Source organism: Lepidothrix coronata, unplaced genomic scaffold (assembly GCF_001604755.1).
Source record: "Lepidothrix coronata isolate B3197 unplaced genomic scaffold, Lepidothrix_coronata-1.0 Scaffold31, whole genome shotgun sequence".
Lineage (NCBI taxonomy): Eukaryota > Metazoa > Chordata > Aves > Passeriformes > Pipridae > Lepidothrix > Lepidothrix coronata.
Window position 1 is genome coordinate 7,510,449 of NW_016690211.1, and position 15,692 is coordinate 7,526,140.

General features: G+C 37.8%; 1 protein-coding gene across 3 annotated transcripts in view; it reads right to left on the reverse strand.

Annotated features, from left to right (window-relative positions):
• LOC108495471 (cAMP-specific 3',5'-cyclic phosphodiesterase 4D-like) overlaps nucleotides 1-15,692 on the reverse strand; it is a 187,522-nt gene that overhangs the window by 70,006 nt on the left and 101,824 nt on the right. For 2 of the 3 annotated variants that reach the window (XM_017811182.1, XM_017811180.1), the window contains exon 2: nucleotides 11,311-11,438. In XM_017811182.1, the coding sequence (XP_017666671.1) occupies nucleotides 11,311-11,352 (42 nt within the window). In that variant the 5' untranslated portion in view covers nucleotides 11,353-11,438. Of the gene's footprint in view, nucleotides 1-11,310; nucleotides 11,439-13,307; nucleotides 13,417-15,692 lie in introns of those variants that run through there. The other variant, XM_017811183.1, reaches the window with a different exon arrangement.

Genomic DNA, 15,692 nt, shown 5'->3' on the forward strand with positions numbered 1-15,692 from the left:
AGTGTTAAAACCGGACCAGGTGCCGTGGCCAAAGGCTGGAGGAGTTTCTCCACTGTGAATGGGCAGCAGAAGACGCTGAGACGGCGGCAGAGGCAGCACTGAGTGGAGAGCTGTGGCTGAAAGCCAAGAAGATAACCAGCAAGCAGCAAATATGGCACATAGCCAGGTTGAGAGACACAGAGATGTCCAATGGAGGGAGAGAGAGCTGGCAACAGAGTAAAAAAAAGCTCAGCAAAGACTGTTTTGGGGTAAGACTGAATTACTGCCCCAAAACCCTGAGACCTCCTTAGAAAGGAGGGGTGGGCTTCCAAACTTTCAGGAAGTCCCGAAATGCAGCAGCAGCTAGCAACAGAGAGAGAGAGGAGCTGAGAACTCGCAGATTTCCTTTGAGTTGGATCAGGACAGTCAGATCAAGGAATGTGGGGGAAGTGGCCTCCCCCACCACATTTGCAGCAGAGACAGAGCAAAGGAGCTCTGTTAGAATGCCTGGGGCAAAAACTGAACTGAGAGCCCCTAAACATTCTGACGCGGGGGAACTTGACCCCCGAGGGAAGGAACTTTCACGGGATGTCTTGCACCCCGTGATATGACTGTGGTAAGGCGAGTTTTGTCTCTGCTTTGCAGCCCGCAGGAGAGACCTTCAGTTAGAGCTGAAGGGCCAAGAAGGGTGAGAGAAAAACCCCTGCATTGTAATGAAGAGAGAGAGATTTTCCAGCTATGACAAATTGAAGATAAAGGAGAGACTGTGCTGCCCTGAAAGTGGAAAAGACTTTTTTCTTCTTTCCTTCTAGACGTTTATAGAGAGAAGGAGGGATGATCTATGTAAATATATTGCTTTACCATAGGAGAGAGAGTTCCCCCATGTTAGTAGTTGTGTTATGTCTGAAGACCTCTCTCACACTGAAATAAATTGTGGGGAGTTTGGAAATTGGATTTTTGAGGAGTTCAAACCATGACAATGTTGAAGTGCATATGAAGAGGAAGACACAATCCTGAAAATAGCAGATGCTTGAAAAATACCAACAGTTCTGATCAGACTTCTGATGCAGCGCTTGATTAAGGAAATGTAAATGATTAGATGGGACTGCATCACTACACAAGGTACTGTGCAACCAATGAAATCAGAGGACAGATTGGAAAATACAAAGTACTTTCAACAAAGGTGTTTATGACAGCTGTTATAACCACATTCAGTAGTCGTTAAAGTGTTCCAATTATTTTTATATACTACTATTAATACGAATCTAAATGGTAACATAGTAATTTTTTATTCAATCGAGATAAAATGCAAAGAGAACATTGAAGACTGCTATTTTTATATAATTCTATGTACTGAAATTTTCCAGTTTGAAGTGGTGCCAAAAGGCACAGGATGGAAAAGAGCTACAAGAGTAATTAAATGGATAATTGACAGATATTTTGTTGTCTCTTCTTTAGATCAGTTTAGTTTTGCTAAGTAAGATGCATTACCATTTGATGATGTGAGAGAGAAAAGTGATAGGTAACATGTAGAGTGAGACGTTGGAAAACCCAGCAAACCAACTTGGATAAAGGCCCCAGTACAGCTGTAACATCTCACTGATATTGTGGTGGTCACTCCCACACCTCCTCACTCAGGTCTTATTAGAAATCACATTCACTACAAAACATTATTTTTAAATGCTTTATCTCATGTCATTTTCCAATGTAGTCTCTCTTTTTTCTTTCCTAAAACAACCCCCTCCAGGGACAGAGGAGCTGCCATTTCAAGAAATGAACATGGAAAGCCTAATTTGCTCTGTCAAGAGAGGATTGGTAAGTAAGAATATTTGCACTGAGATGATTGTTTTATTTTGAAAAGAGGGTAACAAAACCCTTGAGACTTGATCTTTTACTGTCTAGATTGTGACATTGAGCTAGTTTCTGATGAAAGAATAACAACAGAAACTTTTTTCTAGAGGAAATTTTGAAGGTATCAAGAAAAACTCTAGCCTTTTATTTCCTGAAGGAAAACAAAAAACAAGGACAGAAGTAGCTGCTTGCAGATATATAACAATCTGACTAAAATTTTCCTCATTGTCTATCTAAATTATATTCTGATAAAGAAAAGGTGATGTCATTAGTAGTTGCCTCTAGGCAGGTTATCCTGAATTTAAAAAAAAAAAAAAATTAAAAAAGGGGGGGGAATGAAGCAGAGCAGTAAAAAAAGCATATCAATCTGAAAAACAAAAATCAAATAGTTCTGAGATATGAGTGCTAACCCAAGAGTGAGTTTGAGGCTCCTTTATTTTTCCTGCTTAGGACTGACAAGACAGAAGCAGTAATTCACAGACCGTATTGTGGAGGTTTCAAAAAAAAAAGCTATCTTTGTTAGGACTTACTGTAAGTAGAGTGGACTGGGACAATAGTAATTTGTTCTATGAAGAGACAAAAGGAGGAACTGGAAAATTTCTAGTTATTCTTCGTATTTAAATCTGAAATTACAAATAGCAGAAGTGGAATACAGAACGACAAACTGCACAACTTTTTTTCCTTTGACCTGTCTCTGTACACAGACATGGAGCAAACACCTTGTATGCCTCATTTGGTCTTCTAGGAATCTTATTTAAGCTCTATCCCCAAATACTCAGCTGCAAAATTACATCAAAAAACTGGGAAACAGATTTTTCCCCAAGATCCTCTTTGAAAATCCAAACATTTACATGAACCCAGTCCCAGTTCTGAAGGAAGCACTTTATGGAGACTTCTACTGCACAGGGATAATACTACTTGTCTCTTTCTGTTAATTGTGTTCTCGAACTGTATTGAGACATAGAATCACAGGATCAATGATCCTGTGATGATCAGTGATCAAAGATCCAATGAACTTCCCTAAATCTTGGACATTTTCTTTCTTTTTTTTTTAACTAGATTGTAGTACAAATTATTAAAAGGCTAAAAAAGGACAGAGGAAGAAAAGAAACAGATAAAAGAAATTTTCCCAGATTCTGCAGTGCTGAAAGAAATAGGAAAGAATCTGAAGATTTAACTACCTCTTTCACAGATAATACTAGGTTTCCCAGCCTCAAGCCACCAGAAACAGCTGTCCAGGGGCTACAGATCATGCAGCTTCACTGTTCACAGGCTGGCAGGAAGAAAGTTTGCAGTGTTCCACTTGAGATCCCATGTAAAGTAACCAAACTCAAGTTACTCTGAATGCAGTGCACTCAGGGAAAGAAGCAATAATTTGTAGAAAAGCAAGTTCGATATTAGCTCTTTTCAGGAAATATATTTGAATTTTTTTTTTAATGTAACTGTGTATTAATTCAAGGCAAGCTGATCATTTTCTTTCTTCATTGAGGACTTCCTAATGTACATGCATAACATTTTCATTCTGTGTTTCTAGGCTGTACATTTATGTGTACAAACAGGTATGCATACACAGGTAAAAGAGATATACTACACGTCACAAGGAAAAACATGTATAACATATAAGAAAAAACTCTAATTTTGTACATGCAGTCACAGCTGTTTCTGAAGCCATTGATAAAGAAACAAAATAGAAATTGTAAAATTCAAATAGCAAGAGCATTATCTTGCTAAACTGAAGGGCAGCCTTAATTCTGCAACTTACTGCTTACTAGCCGTGTAGTCCAAGACTCAGCTATTCAGTTCATCACACAACAACCAGTGAAGTACGAATTGGATACTTCCCCCACTTTACGAGAAACCCTCAAGGCCATACAGCAGGTGAAAAATCGGCAAGGCAGCTGGGGTTGATGGAATTCCACCCGAAATCTGGAAACATGGGGGCCAAGCACTCCATGCTAAATTTCACAGGTTTGTGGTGTGCTGTTGGGAACTAGGTGAACTACCATCAGACCTTCATGATGCAGTCATCATCACTTTGTATAAGAAGCAAGGAATTAAATCAGACTGCTCAAATTACCGTGGTATTACTCTGCTCTCCATTGCTGGCAAAATCCTGGCAAGAATAATCTTGAACAGACTAATACCCGCTATAGCAGAAGGAATTCTACTCAAGAGCCAATGTGGTTTCAGAGCCAACAGGAGCACCACAGACACGGTGTTTGTTCTCAGACAACTGCAAGAGAACTGTAGGGAACAGAACAAATATCTTTATGTAACCTTTGTCGACCTCACCAAGACTTTCGATACTGTGAGCAGAAAAGGTCTATGGCAGATTTTGGAATGCTTAGGTTGTCCCCTGAAGTTCCTTAAAATGATCATCTCACTCCATGAGCATTAGCATGGCCAAGTCAGAGATGGCAATGCACTTTCTGAGCCCTTTCTAATAACTAATGGTGTGAAACAAGGCTATGTTCTCGCACCAACCCTATTCACAGTCTTTTTCAGCATGATGATCCAAAGGGCCACTGCAGACCTCGATGATCGGGACAGTATCTACATCCGATACCGTACTGATGGAAGCCTATTCAACCTAAGGTGACTGAAGGCCCACACCAAGACCTTAAACCATCTTGTCTGGGAGCTGCTTTATGCTGATGAGCTCTTTGGGCTGGAAGTCACCTTAAAGAAGACAGAAATTCTCTATCAACCCACACCTCAGGAAGTCTTCCATCATCCCCATATCACCACTGGTGAATCAGAGCTCAAATCAGTCCAGCAGTTTAATTACCTAGGTAGCCTCATCTCCTCGGATGGTAAGATTGATGGAGAGATAGACAACAGGTTAGCAAAGGCATATAGTGCCTTCGGAAAGCTTCATAAAAGAGTTTGGCAAAATAAACACCTGAAGAAAAGTACCAAGATCAGTGTTTACAGAGCCATAGTGCTGTCTACTCTCTTATATGGATCCAAATCATGGGTCATCTACCACCACCTGCTTCTTCCATCAACGCTGCCTCTGTACAATCCTAAACATCCACTGGTCAGATTATGTGACCAATACTTCTGTTCTAGAACAGGCAGCAATCACAAGTATTGAGGCCATGTTGATGAGAACACAGCTGCGTTGGGCAGGACATGTCTCCAGGATGAAGGACCACCGCCTCCCTAAGATCTTGCTTTATGGTGAACTTGCCACTGGCTGCCGCATGAGAGGAGCCCCAAAGAGAAGATACAAGGACTCCCTGAAACAACATCTCAGCCTTGGCCATATTGATCAACATAACCGGTCTGCTCAGGCCTCCAATCGGGAGGTCTGGAGACATGCCATCTATAACGCTGCTGCTTCCTTTGAGAACGCACGCAGGATCACCCTTGAGGAGAAAAGATAACGCAGAAAGAATCGTGCCTTGCATAATATACAACCTAAGGAGTCTTTCTGCTGTGCCTTTTGCAACCGGATGTGCCTATCTTGTATTGGTCTTTTTAGCCACCAGCACACTTGTAACAATCATAGGTAGAGCCCTCCCCAAATCTTCGCTTGCAAAGCCTGGCCATAACTACTTTTATCAACCTACTCTAACTTTAATAGTACTCCACTGTTACTCACCTTTTATTTCAAATTCTTCTGTTGCTGTCAGTAGCCAAAGAACAGTAATCCTTACTACGGGATTGTCTATGTTTTTCCATAATAACTTGTATTTCCATTTTCAACAAAAATATCTAGCAAATTGTTCTGCCCTTACTACAGTATTTGTTTCCCTACAAACATTCTCCCTCTAACTGCTACATACCACTCTTTAGTACGCTATATCTATCAGACTTCCAAAGTCCTGACATTTGCATATTTCTTTTAAAAATATTTAATATTTATATTGAAAATACATTGAGAACCTCATCACACTGGAGAACCAGTTTTTCCATCCATTGCACTCTGACAGATGCAGAGGTATTAATCATAACTTCCTGCAATTTAAAATGACAAGTGAGAGACAGATAGGAAAGGAATTTACATTTAAAAAGTAGTTACATAGTATGGCATTTCCTTCCATATATAGTGTGCATCATTCCCCTCACGTGCTCCTCACTCTGTCAACATCAGTCAGCCTTCTCCCAGGCACCATTTCAAAATCTGGTCTGAAAGAGGGAATCAAAAGGTGCAGTGATTGCAAATGGAAGAGACTGAAAGACCACTTTCATATTTAAAGAACAGAAAACAATGTGTAGAAACTCAGTCACAGACTAGAAATATACTTTAATAAGAGGGAAAGAAAAGTAGAGAGACTTTGTTAATCTTTAATACAGCTCTGCTTTAATTGCATTATCCAACACTTTCATGCCTTTCCTCTACTCCTCCCTGGCCATCAGCTCTCTTCAGTGTGAACTCCAATGTGTAAAGTCCTGAACTTTGTTGTCTTTATTCCTAATTCATCTACTCCAGGACTCAGTTATCTATCCATTTTTCCCTTCCCTAACGTTTTCACATCTATTTAATTTAAGATTACACTCTCTGAGTCAAGCATATTTTCTCATAGAGTGGGATTTTCAGGGTCATTTAATTTTATTTTCACCACTGTAGTAAATTATTGCAAAGCTGAGAGTAGCTTTCATCAAACAGCAATAACAAGAGGGCTAGAGCTGATTTCAGAGAACAAGAACTGTTTTGGGGTAATTATTCTCAGTAAAACATCTAAGTACATGTAATTCTGATACAAATGGCTGACACCTCCCAGTCGTTACCAGGAAAGAGGGCCTGAATGATCTACTGTGCCTCTTCAAGACAGCCTGAAAGCCAGCACTGGGTGGAAAGATTCAGAAGTATAAGTGTGAACTGTATTGCTAGGAAGATAAAAGCTCCAGGTAGACAATTATTCTTGCTGATGGGAAGAACTGGGACAGAGGATGACAATGACGCAAATGTGCAAGAACTCCAAGAAGTAGAGACTCAGATATAATTCAAGGCTTTGCTACTGTAGCTGAGCTATATAATTCTCTGAATGATCCGCTCAAACCATCAAGAGAATCTTTCTGTTTATTTAATTGGACTAAATAAGTGTTATTGGCCCACATTGCAGATTACTTTTTAAATCTTCATAATTGTGGATGACATTGTGTTAGTTTAGGATTGTTACATCTGTTAACACATAGGTGGGTGTGTTTTCATGTTCCAGAATGGTTCAGTTATGTCACAAAATCCTAAGTACTGCCCAAGCCTTAGATAAGGAGGCAAGACTTGCTTCAAAAAGGCTGCAAGTTAATTAAGAAGGTACGCAGGAGCTGAACCAGGAGATGAGTCAAGAGAAAAAAAAGAGATTTATGAAAAAAGCATGTGTATTAATGTCAGAAATATCAGAGACAGAAGGAAGAAAATATGGAGAACAGACTTTAAGGCCTGATCAGCATGGCTGGAAACATTAGTCAGAACATCCATGAAAGACTGGAGAGGGTGGAAGACAGAAATGAAAAAATCCAAAATGAGTGGGAGGAAAGAAACTTGTGCAATTTCCTTGTCAGAAATAAACCATTATAATACTGCTATAGGACCCTTTCTCACTCTCCAAAAATAATCTCACAACTAAAAGGGGATTATCAAACGTACACAGGTGAATACTGTAAATTAATACAAAAAACCTAATTCATTAGGGTCCAAGTTCAGCTCTTGTTTCTCGGACTGGACTCTCACCATAGACATTGATTACTAACCCCTGTAGGAGGAAATGTTAGAAAATATGCAGAAAGGGTGAAAGTTGCTCCAGGCATTACTTACTCTCTCTTCAGTCATTCTCCGTGTATCAGCTGCTGATTTACATAAGGAAACATGCTGCTTAAAATTTCCATTCTGTCAGTCAACTACAGCAACTGACATTAAGGGAAAAATAACACCACTGCATGGATTCCAATCTGCCCTTCAACAATGTCCCACCTTTGCCTTTCCTATCTCTTGTTTCCTTTGCAAAGACTGTATTACAGATGGAGCAGTGGAAGAAGGCAAAGAATATGTAATTTAATTGCTTCCCATTAATTTGGAATGGTTAGTCCAAGCAATCTTCCTCTAAGTATCCACGTATCAGATAACAAATGGACCTAACCGTTGACGATGAGAGAAAAATCAATTTATTTGTAAATAATGCAAATTTATTATGAAAAATGCTTCTGGAACAGTGCAAGCTTCTGCCATTTCTATTGACAAATTGGATACTTAGAATTATTGACCTAAAGCAAGGATTACTGACTGACAGAAGTGCACTGTGACAAAAAAGGGCCTGGAACTGAACTTTTTTGCAATTCCTTCACACTCTTAACGGGGAACTACATCACTCTACTTTTTTTTTTTTATCCTGTTGCCAAATAGCTATTCTACCTGGTGAGCAGAGGAGTGTACTACATTTGCCTGGGGTAGACAGGATGGCATTCTCTCTCCCTCACTATTTGCTTACAGGAAGAGTGGCAGACAAAGAGCTCTTGGCTCATGTCTTCTTTATGACTCATAATCTAAGCAGAAATGAGCATCGGAATAAAGGAAGTCTTTAACTTCCTCTTCATTCACCCACACCATAAGCAAAGGTTATGACAATCCAGCCTTAAGAACTCTGGATGAAAACATAGTGAGTCAGCTGTTTGCAAATAGCTCTCACTTCCCTTGCACTTCTTCTCTATGGGTGCTCCCTGTCTGCTTTGCATTCACATGATTTGCCTACTATACATAGGTATGCAACTCCACAGGTTACCAACAGAAGAATGAATAGCAATAGGGTGCAAACCAGACAGAGAGAATGTAGGACTACCAGGTTTAGGCATATTTTCTGTCTGAGGACATGAAGTTCAAGCAGTAGAATAAAAGTCTACTGGAAGAAGTACAAAAATAAATATTAAAATATTAACAACATATTTTTAATTACAATATCACTTGCAAATTATTTTAGCAGTATTAGACATATTATATTGTCAGAAAAAATGGAAATGTTGATGTCTTTTCTATCTGTAGTTTCTATTATGCTACACTGTTAAACTAAGATTCAGCTATTTCACGATGCACAATTTCTATATTTGGTGAAAATACCTAAATGATTACGCATATCTGCAAGTTCATCTTCTATATTAGGTAAATTGTGCTCACTGATGTCTGAAACCACTGAACCAAAATTTTGATAGCCATGCTTCCTAGAAACACAAAAACCTCTTCAAAAGCTCCATGACAACATTCCCGAAATAAAAATGAAAGCTGTATACTTTCTTTTTAAGATTATTCAGTTCAAATTATGACACTTTGACTTATTCATGATGTGTTCTTTGGATGAAATGACTGGTCTGGCAGACCATGGATACCATTGGCAATGAAAATTCAAATTGACAGGCACGTAGAGCGATGGAAGATTTGATGTGTGATATGAAATCTTTGACTATACTCAACAAGTCTAATGAGACTTTTCCAAAGTCACTTTTCAAATAGTTTCATTCTCCCCCCACAAGCAGTAATCAAAGAATTATTTAAACAGCATGATACCATACGGTTTAAAATAATTCCCCCAGGATTACATATTTTGCGATTTCAAAACAACAAACAAACAAACAGTAGGAACTATTTTATGTACCCAGTTTAAAGAAAAATAGATGCAAGCAATTATTATAAAGTTGACATAGCAAGATATGCTAGGATTTAACACTAAAATAAGGAAGTTTATTTTGAATGTTAAAAATATCTCATTCAGGGTCTGAAATGTTCAATGTGTTTACTAAGCTTTTAGAATTTAAATTCAGAAAATATTTTCTTGAATGCTTTATTAATATAAAGACCCTTTGAATTAATACAGATTAATATAATTGATAAAAATTTATTCAGTTAACTTAGACTGAAACAATAGTGGTCTTTCCTCCAAATTTGATCAAATCCCATGAGAACAACAAATAGTAAAATTTTATATATGCTTTGAGGTCTTTTAAAAATTTTATGGATGGCCTCATGCATTCTTTAATTCCCAGCATGCCAGACAATAGCAACAGTGAAGTTTTATTAAGCGGTCTGAATACCTATCTTCAGTTTGTTGAGACAAATCAGGTTGTTCATTTTATTTCACATATCAAACCACGTCACCATGATGAATTCAGCATACTTTAGTCCCTTCCCTTTCCCCCTGCAGCTGTACATACATATGCTGATACCACATGCAGTAGAATTACAGGGGGGAAAGTTGTCTACAGAGAGAGATCTCTTTTTTAAAAAGAAATTCTTAAGAATAAGCCAAAGAAAGCTCCCAATAGTTAGGAGCTCAAGCAGGTACAGCCTGCCACATTTGGGAAGCTCTACATTGCGCTTGGTCAGAGATGTCTGAACTGCCACTCCCGCACCTGAGAGGACAGGGAGGAACTTGAGCAGTTCTGAATAAAGTCAAACGAGATGAACCTCTTAGTCCAACAACCAAACCTATTGGACTAAAAAACTGAGGCAGCAAAGGGCAGAAGGAAGCAGACACACCCGGACGTTAGCAAAAAAGCAGAAACAGCAGTCGCAATTTCATTACAGGATAAAGTGAAAGATACTCATGGGAAAATAAAAAACTGGATCCAGAGTGACTTGGAATATTTCTCAAGAAAATTCTGTTTACATACAAGCTGGGAGCCTCTCACAAAACAAGGAACTATAACTTTATCCTCTGTTCTTGTAGATGCAGTGACCTTATAGATGCACATTAGAACTTTTCTTTCCTATTACAACCTAAATAAAGTTTCCTTGTCTATTAGGAGAAAAGCCATACTCAGCAGTTTAAACATAGCATTAGCATATTAGAAAGAAACATTTACTTCTTGTCTGTGCCCTGTAAGACTGAGTCATTCATATATAATACCACACATTAACATGTTACATGAGCATCTGGAAGACAGAAAAGGCTATAGCAACATCCAAGCCTCTCTGTTTCAGTAGTACTTTTGGATACAAAGAGACATACATACATACATACATAGGACAAAAAAAACACAACAAAGACCAGAAAACTAACAAAATTAAGCCTTATCCAAATCTACGCATGTATAATTAGCTAATTTTCTCACTGATCTCTTGGAACATTTCAGAGTCAAAATTTCAATAATGTGTTACGAAATCAGATTCAGTCCCTGGCACCAACACAAATGCAGTGGCATACATTTACAACTGAGTATATTATAGCTACTATATAAGCTTACCTTTCTAGGAATTCTCCAGAAAATACTAACTTTTAAAAACTTTTGATAAAACACACTGCAAAAAATTAACGTCTCAATTTAAAAAAAGATCACTCCAAACCATACTACTTTCATGTGTCCAAGTCACACACATACATATTTATTTAGGCTACAGATGCAAGAATAGGATACAACTAACAGGTATTTTATCATAGTTTCTATTCTTCTCAGAAAATGGCATTTGAAAGGCTAATACAACACAAAAGTAGTATGGAAGAACAGTGATAATAAAAAACATAAGCAAGAAAAAGAAAACGTACTTACACTTCTGCTCTTCCCATGTAGTTTACAGGTATTCTTGCTCATGTTGACTCTATGACAAAATCAGGAGTGTTTTACAAGTTTCAAAGGAGAGTTTTTATCCCTGGTTCAGCCAAATATCAGCTGAGATACTGAAAGGAAATTAATTTATATCATTAGCATGAAGGCCTTTCAAGTTGTACAACATTCAGGCATAAGACACTTCATGAGTTTATAAAAGCTGCAAACATTCTAAGATCTACTAGAGTAGATGTTACTCTAAACCACACAGCAAGCATACTAATGAATAGTTCATGTTTTCCTGTCAATAACAAATGCATGCTAACTCAAAACCATTACAAAAGATTATAGGCTTCTGAGGCAGAGCTTTTTGCCACAGTTAACAAGATATTGGCAGTATTGCTTGTAATAATGAAATAAGCTTATTGAATATTTTTATCCAGTTTCTCAATCTGAGGGAATCTGTTAATTTATATGATATTCAGACCTTTTTTTTTGCTTGTATGGCCAGTCTTCGCAAGCGAAGATTTGGGAAAGGTCATTAACCCTTCGAGCCTGCGCAGTGGATTTTTTTAGGTGAGATTTTAGGTGAGACACAGCATGCACTGAACTGAGCCCACCCTTTAATCCTGAGGTTCATCTGCCGGGGCCGAGCAAGCTTGGACAGTGGCAGTGAGGGCCTCAGGATGTAGGTTTGTTTAGAGTGACCTTCTCTTAGATGGATTGCCTTACAGGGCTAATGAGCTCCATCTGCCCGGGGGGCTGGGAATCGAACCCGGGTCGAAGTGGTGGAAGTGCTGCACCCTAACCACTAGACCACCAGGGGCCCCAATATTCAGACCAGGATATATACTAAATTAGGGGAAGAAGATTAGCTATGGTAATTTTCAAATCCGGGTTCCTAAGGATGTTTAAACCAGTAGTGGGATACTTTCATATAGTTGTCAGAGTTTGACAAACTGGTCTTTGTATTATGACACTAACTAAGGGAAACTCTCTAACTACTGATGATGGCATGGCATTGCACCTTTGAAAAGCAGCATTCATCAGCTTCTGGCTAAGTGCACAGACAAAAACATGAAAGAGTAAAGGGAAATTCATATGCTCCGAGATGAAGCAGCTCCAAGATTTGTGTTCTCATTTGAGCCAGGTAGTCTCTGCACACATTTTTTTCATTATCTCTGTCAGCCAAAGATGAGGTAAAGTGCAATTTCTAACCAACAAAGATGCTATAGTAAAATCGCCTAATACAGAATCAATCACATCAGCAAAATTACAGATATGGTTTATTTCTTTCAGGGGTAGGCACATCACTGATGCAACTCACATGGATACAAAAGGTAAGACATCATCCACACTTGCATGGCCTTACTAGCATAACAAACTGGTTTTAAATTACTAAGTTTTTTGAGAATATCAAAGCCCACCTCTGTCAAAAAGGAAAATTAATCCTTAAATCTCAGTACAATATTAAGAATCATGTACATGTACAGGTGTAGTTTCCTACCTCTACAGGAGAAAATAATGACCTGGGACAAATGTAAAAGTCTAGTTTTCCTTCCTATGAAAACCACACATATCACTGCATGAGCAACTCTTTAGCACATTACTTGATTTTTCTATTTGTTTTGTAAAACATTGGTACTTCTTTCAGATAAAAAATAAATATGTATTGATTACTCATGTATTTAATTATTTATAAGCAACATTCGGTAATAGAGAATCAAATCCAAGTGTTGAGGAAGCAGCTGATTTTTTCCTATTTAGATATATAAAAAAATATTATGCTTGTTAGTTTTACAACAACTAAATAGAGGAACTGATTTGCAAAGAGAGGTGCAAGGACTATGCCTCCTTATGGTCTTGCTGGATTTCTTTCAAGGTAACTATGTCAGTCTCTGCCCCAGTGAGATGGAGATGTGATTATTTCCTCCCTATTGATTGGCTTCACCAACTTCTCAATAGTTATTTACAAAGATGAAACAAATTCTGGCACTGACCTTGTACCGTTACCACCATCTATGCCCATGGGTACATAGCTGGGCCTAGCCTGAGAGCTCCTGTGGCTAGTGCTGTCAGGTTTATGTACAGCTTCACATTGTAATTGACAGTATGCATCAGCCAGTGCAAATTACTCTTGTATTGGTGGCCCCATAAACAATTTGACTTGCAAGATGAAGCGGCCATCAGAAACATCACAGATGAAGCCTGGTGGAAGGGGAGACTGATTTGAGTAGAGTGGAATTCACTGACTCAGAGACTGTTGGTTTGCTGCCCTTCCACACAGAATGATAGTCTGGCCAGCTGCCCACAAGTCTCCAGGAAGTTACCATCAACCTACATTCAATGAAAGCAACGACTGGGGAGGCAGAGGAATCCTCAGCTCCAAGAGCCATAGTTCAACTTCCTTTATTGCCATCAACACCTATCCTGACTACCAGTATAGATTTGCCAACCGAGGGTACACCAGTTGTGGACACCAATGACAGAAATACATCATATCCATGCTTTGAGAACTAGATAGGAAGTGTTGGGACTAACAGAATGTCTAAAGGGATGTGTGGAAAGAGAAAGATCTTATTCCAGCATTCTCTGGAATCCACTGAAAAAAGGCAAAACCAATGTATGTATTGTTTTTGCATGGAAAAAAGACTTTGTGTGAAAAATCTAAGAATCACAAAAGTAGATTTGGGAGTACACAGAGGATGAGTAGTGGAGATTGCATTGAAAAAAAAGCTACATGATCCTATTCAATTTCTGAGATTCATGACGAGGCTTCGCGAACGAAGATTTGGGAAGGCTCTATCCACATTTGCTACAGGCACGTTGGTGGCTTATGAGGCCAATACGTGACAGATTTCTGAGATATTGTTATAGTGATCCTCTACAAGAGGCTTTCATTAAGAGCATTTGCTTTCATAGAAAAATATCTTATTCTAAATTATTCATATACTCTCACTACCATATTTGAATATATAGAAGTATACATAAAAGCCATATGCTTTTATATATAAGCATATGTATAAGCATCTTTATCTTTTCCACAAAAGCCATGATTTGTGGAAAGAAAAAAATGAATTTTCAGTGACAAATCTTGTCATGTCTACATAGAAAACAGTATCCACAAGAGTATCTTAATATTACTTTTCCAATTTAAAATAGCTACAAGATGAAACAGATTCAAAAGTGAATACATCATTGCTCTATCCTTTTCAACAGTACTTTATATACATGCAAGAAAGGAATACACTTAGCTCATTAAACTAGTTAATGCATTTAGGCAAAATTCACAAAGTCACCTGAAATATCTAGAACTACATATGAAATCAAGGTACAAATTTATGGTTTTAACTCAGGAAAGCAGTAGTAGCACATTAAACGGGGGTCAAATATTTCTTTCACATCTTGTGTGACTTTCTGTCTTGAACACTTTCAGTCATGTTTCTATGAATATCTGTAATACATAAGCATATCACAACCAGAAAGCAGGATAGTAGAGCTCTTAAAATCTTAGAATACAAGAGAAAAATTAAGGCTATTCACTACAAGGACGAAGTTTGAAGAGAAAATTTCTTGTCAAGAAGAACATTCCCTGATCACTATTTTTCTGTGGATGTAATACCTAGAATTTTCACATGACGCCAAAAGAAGAGACCTCATTGAACTAGCCCAGAGGTACTTCCAGGAGCCAGATTAGTGTAGTTTATTATAACAGGCACATGAGTCATACAGACAGATGCCCTTTTTCCAGACCTTTCAAGTTTTCCAAGTTTTTATTAAAGCACTATGGATTTTATTCCTGTTGAACATGATGGATATGACCTAAATATTAGCCAAAGAAAATGTGCAAACTGAAGTTACTCATATTGGACTACAGAACAATATATATATACACTTTTATTTAATCATCTTAGTCATTAAGCCTTAATAATAATTATTTATATATAAGATGTAAACACAACAAAGACTAAAAAAAAAGCTAGTGACTTCAAACTGAAAATTTGTCTGATATTGCTTAGCATTTAAATTACAGGGAACAACTAAAATGTAAATATTTCTACTGAGCTGGTTGATCAATTACAGAACTTTTTTTCATTTTTTTTAACAGGAGATTAAGAGATGATAAAATAAATAGAAATAACTTGCCATTTATTTTCTGTTCCTAGCTCTATGTTTTCACTATATTTCAAGATGTTTTCATGGTGTGAATGTATATTGAACAAAGTGGCACACTCATACAAAATACTGAAGCAATCACTTCAGGTACTAAGAAGTTTCGAAAAAAATACTATAGAGATATTGTAAGAGAAGAAATTAAAAACAGCAAAAAATTTTAACAGACTGCTTGAGAAGATTCCAGGGTGAATCACAAGATTTAGGTTCCT